Source organism: Bacillus rossius, assembly GCF_032445375.1.
Source record: "Bacillus rossius redtenbacheri isolate Brsri chromosome 9 unlocalized genomic scaffold, Brsri_v3 Brsri_v3_scf9_2, whole genome shotgun sequence".
In the NCBI taxonomy this organism is placed as follows: Eukaryota; Metazoa; Arthropoda; class Insecta; order Phasmatodea; family Bacillidae; genus Bacillus; species Bacillus rossius.
The window spans coordinates 9,562,294-9,570,490 of NW_026962013.1; the positions used below are offsets into that span (position 1 = coordinate 9,562,294).

The 8,197-nt window shown below is 38.7% G+C and overlaps 1 protein-coding gene across 5 annotated transcripts in view; it reads left to right on the forward strand.

The window, feature by feature from the left end:
* LOC134543092 (uncharacterized) overlaps window positions 1-3,697 on the forward strand; it is a 54,461-nt gene extending 50,764 nt beyond the window's left edge. For all 5 annotated transcript variants that reach the window (XM_063387873.1, XM_063387874.1, XM_063387875.1 and 2 more), the window contains one exon: window positions 1,068-3,697. In XM_063387873.1, the coding sequence (XP_063243943.1) occupies window positions 1,068-3,139 (2,072 nt within the window). In that variant the 3' untranslated portion in view covers window positions 3,140-3,697. The remainder of the gene's footprint in view (window positions 1-1,067) is intronic.
* The last annotated feature ends 4,500 nt before the right edge of the window (window positions 3,698-8,197 follow it).

Consider the following 8,197-nt stretch of genomic DNA (forward strand, 5'->3'; position numbering starts at 1 on the left):
ATTCAAAGACTGAATTTGCGAACAAAACATGAGAGCCCTTCTTAGCGGAAACATGGATAATGATTTCCCGCAACAACTGCTCAACCTTGGATAAGTAGCATTTTAATCTCCAAACTTGAACACTAACGGTGCTGAAATCGCACTAAATGAGACACTAGGTCGAATAGTTCACAGCCTACAGCATCTTATAGATGCAGTATTTCCTGACCTTGAAACACTCCTCGATAGAGACTTTCATTGGCTGTGTTCAAGGACATTAGTGTCTCCTATTAACGACATTTTCATTGAAGTCAACAATCTTAATTCTGCAAAACGTTCCCGGCCAAATAAAAAACTAAAGGTCAGTTGACACAGTTTGCAATGTCGAGGATGTAGTCCACTATCCACAAGAATTTTTAAATTCACTGAATCCATTTGGCCTGCCACATCACCAACTATTATTGAAAATCGGTACGCCTATCATGCTCTTAAGAAATTTAAGCCCACCTAATACGTCCAATGGCATAAGGCTACTAATAAAAGACTTGAAAGACAACTTAATTGTGGTGACCATCCTCACCGGCCCAGCAGCCGGCCAGTTGGCACACATCCCGAGGATTCCAATGATCCCCGCGGACTTGCCGATGTGATTTAAAAGGGCTCCAGTTTCCTGTAAAAACTTCATTTCCGCTGACCATTAATAAGTCTCGGGTACAAACATTCTCATTGGTTGGCATTTATTTACGAAAAAGAGTGTTTCTATCATGGGCAACTATATGTTGGTTTATCACAAGTTGGAACTCCAGAAAATATTTTGCTACCAGAACATAAAACGACTGCTAACATTGTGTACAGATAAGCTCTAAACCAATAGTTACTTTGTAATAATAATAATAAAAAAACATTAAATTGTTAAATAGACCGTTTGTTGTGGAAGGTTATTGGGGAATATGTAGATTTAATATAATTTAGTTTAATGTGGGTTACACCCCTGGGCTCTGCTAGTTGGTAATAAAAAGCTTGTGTTCAGGCATTGTTTAAAAGGTGACAAGTATTGGTCGTAATTGTTTTTGTTTGTTTTTGCACAGAGGAGTTTGTGACCACTAATCCACCATCAAAAAAGAAGGCCAAGGAAGATAAAAAATCCAAAACTACCAAAAAGAAGAGGCCTGTCAAGCGACGTGAAAAAAAGACTAAACTGCGCACTGTAAAAACAATCAGGGTAAAACGTATAGCAACACCAGTAGAATCTGAAGAAGAAGTTGCTGGGGTTGAAGAGGAGGACGAAGAAGAAGAGTTGGAAGATGATGGAATACCATCCATGACCGAAGAGGAACGTGAAATGTTAGAAATAGAAGCACAGGCAGAAGAAGAAGAAAGGATGTATCTGCAGGAAATGGAGCGTGAAGCTCTTGCTGCAGAAGAGCAGCTCAATGAGGATAACGAGGATGATGATAATGATGATGGTGGCGAGGAGGTGGAGGAGGAAGAAGCATTGGAGGAAGAAGGAGAGGAAGAGGAGGAGGAGGAAGAAGAAGAAGAGGAGGACGCTGTACTAGCTGCAGAAAAAGCTCAGCTGTTTGTAATTAAGGAGGCAGAGAAGGCAAAAAGAGCTGCTAAAGAGGAGAGAAAGCGGCTGAAAAAGGAACAGAAGAAGCTGGAGAAGAAAGAACAGAAGAAGCTCGGCAAGCTGGCCAAGCAGTTTGAGGAAGCACAAGCATCTTCTGAAGACACACTGCCCAAGGTGCCGTTGGTGGCGGTGCTAGGAAACACTGGCCCTGTGGTGCCCGTACAGGCTCCGACTGCATCTGTCGTCATCCAGCCACCAGCACCTGCCATGCCAGCGCCACCCAGTTTCCCAATGACTTGTCATCCTCCTCACGTGCCTGTCCGAGAGCTGCCTCTCGCTCCAGTGGAGCACCGACTGGAAGAAGGTGAGATACCGATCACTGCAGTCATGTCGGACGCCATCGCTCCCATCAAGCCGAAGAGGAGGGGCAGGGGACGTGGAAAGGCCACGATAGCAGCGGCAGCTGCGGCCGCAGCTGCCGCAGCTGCAGCGAGCGAGATGGGCATAGTGGGCAACGTTCCAGACGGCTTGCAAAGGTATTCGATGCCGCAGGGATACCAACCTCAACTTCAGAACCAGGCTCAGCCTTCTCCTCACTCTCAGATCCCACCTCACCCTCAGCCTGCGCCGCCACAGTCCACGGGCAGCGTGATCACTCGCATGCTCCAGTCGCAGCCGGTGTCTGCACAGAGTTTCACGGCTGCTGCCACTGCCATGGGGCACAAATATTTCGGTGGTCCGCCTCTGATGGGCGAGCAAGGCTCCGGCGCGGGCAGGGGCAACGGACAGCTCAACCAGACGCAGCAGTACTCGATGCCGCGAGGACGAATGCCTTCGCCGTATCGTCAGCCGCCACCGCCGCTCACGAGCTCCCCTTCGGGCAGCCCTCTTTACGGGCGGCCCCCGATGAACCAACTGCCGCAGATGAGGATGAGGCCGCAGATTGCGGCCGGTCAACCACCTCAGATGTACCACACTTCCCATCACCCTCTGGACCCGTCTCCCTCTGGAGGAGGGCCCATCGCGATCGCTTCGAACGCATCTACCGGAGGCAGCTCGCCGCTGCATCAGCCGCCAGCCCCGTCGAGCAGTCCGCTGTCCGGCAAGACGGGCCGCAACACCCCCCCGCCCCCTCCGTACACCCGCCCCGCCATGACGGTGCCCCAGTCGCCCGGCTCCTCCATTCCTCCGCCCCTCGTCAGGTATCCCCTGCAGGGCCCCGACGGGGTGCGGCAACAACCGAGCCAGTACGTGTCGCCGGCGACGGCTGCTTCTCACCTCCACCAACCACAGCAGCAGTCGTCGAGGGCGGCCATTCCACCCGCGCCGTACCCCTCGTACCACCCTCCCCCTCCGCCCAGCTACCACTACGGAGCCTATCCCGCTCCCCCTCCGTTGTCCACGGCAGACGACGCCCTCCCCCCGACTGCCTACCAGAGCTCCCCGTACCCCGACCAGTACGCCTCGTCGGACCAAATACAGCCGTCTGACGGTAGCAACAGCAAGTCGTACGACGACGAGGGTGGGGGTGAGTTTGGTGGGTTGGTTTCGTACTTCTCCAGCCAACGAGAAGATGACCTGGACACGTAGTAAATATCGTGATGTGCTTCGTGGCATTTTTTTCTGTTCCTTTATATACTTTACCTGCTAGTTACGAGTTGTTACTTATTTTTTTTTGGCATGTCTGACTAAGTGTTTAAATGCGTACAACGTTAGTCTTCAGCAGTGTTCTCGTATGTGTTGTATAATAATAATGTACTTGAATGTGCAGACTCTTCAGTGTAGCTGAGTGAAGAACTTTTATTTTTTGTTGCAGGTTTTTTTTTTAATCTGTAGTGGATGTTTAAGTTGTGCAATCAACCATTAATAATGTTTAATGTACAAGCTATAGACTGGAAGTTGTGTACATACTTCAGTTATCGTGATAAAACATACAATATAGTTAAACATCACACCTAAGAAATATAATTTTTTTTTCCAGGGAAAAGTGTATATTTAGATATTTAATTTTTTTTTTCCAATTGTAAATAAACAATTATGTATATAACTGGTTCAAAATATGAAAGTATCAAACTTGTTTTTAGGGTGCACAGTTTTTATGATATAAGATTTAACCACTGAAAATTTAACAAAAAAAAAAAAAAGAAACATTATTGATCAAAACATTTTAGTTTCATAAAAATTTGTTTTTATCTTGCAATTATATGGCCTTACTTTTAATTAAGTTTCAGTTTTACATGAATAGTCATGTATTTCAGGCTTTGTTTTTTTGTTCTTATGCTGAGTTATGTATTTTTATCAGTTGTGGCAGTGCAATTTTGAAGCCTTTTTAAGAAGTACTCTTAGTTGCAAATGTAAATATGAGTGATCAGTTCTGTGGAATCCATTGCCCACTGGTGGTCATAATACAAGCTCTAACATTTGAGTGACTTGTGAATACACACGTATGCTTTTCAGAAAATAAAGGCATGTCATATTTACCTATGTTCTGTGTAATTCTGTGTGTAGTTTCTTATGTTGATAGCTTGACAGCAATCAGTGCTTTTGAAAAATCAACCATTAAGGACAGATACATACATAGTTTAATTTATTTCTTCCAATCACTGTAAATTGCTTGCAAATTTTGTGAATAAAAATTTTTATGGTGTTTATTATTGAAGTCCTATATTGTAAATGTTTGTCAGAAATTGTATCTTGTAGTCTTTATTAGATGTTGATTTAATTCAGTGGAAAAGAAGTAAAAAGAATCTATTTATAATTACAAAGTTATGTGTTGAATATTTGTTACCTTAGTCTTCATATTGACTTTTAAATGTTATCTTTAGAAGTTTGAAAAGAAAAAGAATTTACATTACTGTGCAGCTGTGAATATTATATTTATTACATGTATATTAGTATAATAGATTTGGATTGCTGGATTGTAAAGAAAAGCATTTTTATATGAACATAGTTCTTCATGAATGTGTATTTATGTGTATACAGTAACAAATGAAACAAAGCATTTTAAGCCATTTTCAGAATGTGGTACAGTACAGTATTATAAATGAAAAGTGAGATATGTAGTTCGGAACAAGCCTTTGCTTTGAAAAAACTTTGTGAAGTGCTGTGTCAATTTTGGGAACTAAATTACTTTTACTTTTGCATCTGAAGTTTTGAAGGAAGTGTTTTTAGTCCTGTTTTGGCTTAAAAATGTAAATAAATTTATATTCACACAAACAGAATGTTGTGGATATACTATTTATAATGTGTTGATTTTCTCCTACAATTTTTGTTTTGGTTTGTAGAAGCTATTATTTGATTTTATGTCTTCTTTTTTTTTTATTTCAACACTATAAGTGAGTTTATAGTACTCCCATTAAAGTAACAGTCATTGGGTGATCATTTAGCAAACTGCTGGAATGCAGATGTATAAGTAAATCTTTAAAATTTTGATGTATATGACTTTAAGAATTGTAGTTCTACCATAGGCTTTTGTGTGGATTTTTTGTACAAGTTAATTCCTATAAATGGATAAAGAGTTGGAACTCAAGCCAAATTGAGCTTCTTGTATTTGATGTGATGAGAAGGAACACTATTTTTCTTAAAACTCAACACATATTTGACATGAGCAAAGGCCAATGAGTATAAAATCACAAACCATTATTTTCCAAAAATTAAACAGTGAAACCTCATATGCTTGTCTCTTGTATTTACATTCTTGCTTTTTACATTTATTGCCAATTCACGCAGTGTTCTTAAAGTAAGGTTTACTGACATATGTAATTCACTGATCAGAAAACAGTGTGTCTACGAGTCACGAAAGTAAAGAAACTTTAATTTCCGTATGCCTTTTCAAGACTTGAATCGACTTAGTTAAATGGTATTTTTTTTACTGAATTTGGACAGTTCAACCATCCAAGTTTAAGAGATTTAATTTTCATAAGTTTCCCCATCATTTTAATTTAAATTTGTGATCCTTCATGCAATTTAACTCAGTTTTCTCAAGAAGAATATTAAAATTAACTGCTTATTGGCCATTTTAACCAATAATCTGCCTCTGTATTTGTGGAAAACCTATTTATTGTGAGACCTCTGATGTTGGTAATGATTTTATAGTATGTTGGAGTGTGTGAAAACAAATAGAGTTCAAAATTCCCTTCTCATAAAAGGGTTAAAAAAAATTTTTGTTATACAAATTAATAGGATGTTAAACTTTATCAAATAATTTTTGTGCAAGGTCCTGTTTTACCTTGTAGGTTAGGTCAATGTCCCTTTTACAATAGTATTTATGTTACATAGCTACATATTATTCCTTACAAATTATCTAGCTGTTAGGTTAGGGAAAAGAAGAGTTCCTTATATTGGTAATAACTGCTATACAAAATAAGAATTTTTGTGTCAATTTCATCAGTTGTTCTGTGATTGTGCAGTATTTCACTGACAACAGGACTGGAACTCATAACAAAACAAATTTTTTACGAGCTCTAGCTTTAAATATAAAACAGAACCCGCTCAATGGATATGGTCAATGAAGTTTGAATGTGAAACGCTGTGTAGTTTTGACTTATCTGGGGTTGAGAAATGTGATTTTCTCGTAAATTTTCTGCTGGTTTTGCAAAATGGTAAAATTGTGGTTGGTAATTTTTTGTGTTTTTATTATTAGTCCATAGTATTTTTTGTTATGTTGCGTTAGCTTTGGAGATCTAATTATCTTCAAACTTTATTTACCTCTTTTTCAACCTTCAGGAGTGGAATTTCGCAAAATGGTAAAATTGTGGTTGGTAGTTTTTGTATGTTAATTATTGGTATCCAATAAATTTTATTATGCTTGATTATCATATCTAAAAACCATATTTACCCTCTTTCACTACCTTGGGGGTATAATTATGTAATTATACATAGCCTAGGTTTTAAGTTAGCCAAAGGCCTTTCTAAAGGTACGTTTTGCAAGGAGCGTTTCTAGCGATGATCGCTGAGCGATGATCGCTCAGCTATCATCGCCTGTGATGTGTTTTCCTTAAAGCGTCTTTTCGCACGTGTTTTCCGGCCAAATGTTCGCAGAGTTGTGCAAGGGTGGTTTGTTTGAGTTTGCTGTGCATTTTGAGGTAGCCTGAAATGAGTTTGAGTAAGAGAAAGAAGGCGTTAATTAAGTACCTCTTGGTTGAGGAAATGTTTGATGAAGAATTGCTTCAATCCTGCGCAAAACCAAGATTTGAGAAACATCAGTTATTTAAAGCTAGAAATGAAGAGGGATTCTTTTAGACATTGATAGCAAATCATCTTCGTGTAGATGACAAGAAATTTTCTGAATTTTTCAGGGTTTCAATATCTCAGTTCGATTTTCTGCTTAGTTTGATAAAAGATGACATCCAGAAGCTAGCTTGCAACGTAAGTCAATACCCTGTCTCACCTAATAAGAAACTTGCCATCACACTAAGGTAAGAAAAAAATATCACTGAACAGTTGATTTAAGAAAAAAAACATCTGTGACTTCCTAGGAATATTGTAATGAAATAAAAACATTTCTGCTAAAATTCTTTCCGAACCTTAATTGTAATGTGGATTAATTTATAATTTCACAAATAAATCGCCTTGATATTAAATAAGTCTATTGAAATGTTTGAGGTTTTTTCCAGTCTTCTGTTTTAAAGTTATTCAAAAGTAATTTATTGAGGATAAATGAATTATACAAATCAAATCATTTTTTAAAATAATCTAAAATACTCACTAAAGGAGATGAAAAAGTAATACTAAATATCTATTCAATGGACTAGTTGAAAACATTCGTTACAAAAGAGCTAATTATTATTAATGTTCTGGAAAGGCGGCTGGTATTCTGTATCATGAGAACTGGAAGTTGAAACATTTGCAGGTTTGGCGGCAGGTTGCGGTGAATAAATTGGTTATGTAGTAAAACCACAGTCAACAAATGAAGAATAAATATGAGTTTGATTCTTCTCCATTGGATAAGGAGATGGTAAAAAAGTTTCATAGGAATTTCTGCGTGAAGACGTAGCATGAGAAGAAATAGAAAATGGAGGATCTTTTGCCAGTGATGGAGCCACTCCTGAAGATAAATTTCACATCTGCATTTCAAGTTCACTATGTTTCATGTTTGGAGCTTTGCACGCTGTTGTAAGTCTGGCTGCAATTTTTTCACTGACTTTGCAATGCTCTTGAAAAATAAGTCGATGTCATCGTCTTCATCTTCTTTAAACAAGTTTTTGATCAAGGCATTTCTCTCTTCTGTTCTTTTTTCCATGCTTACCAAAATTTTATCTCTATAGTTTGTTTTCTTAGGGATGATTGTTGGTTGATCGTATGTAATCTTGGTTTCCTGTTGATTGGGAACTTGTAAAGGAACTGAGTTTTCTATCGAACGTGTTTCCGAGGTTTGGATCGTGGTGTCCATGTCATCAGATTTTTCAGTGACATTGTCAACATTGTTGTAATTTATGTTCGAGAAACTCCTGCAGTCAAAAATAAATTGTTACAGAATTAATTGGGACAATAATTGTACGTTTACGAAGGTTTGACAACGAAATGAGAGAAATGTTAATTTCAGTGAGTTAAATGTGAAGAAAAATAGTAAGAATGTTAAAAACAAATTAGTATTATTGTTTTGTTTGATAAAAGTATTTGCGTTTTAATTATTTTCCAAATAATACT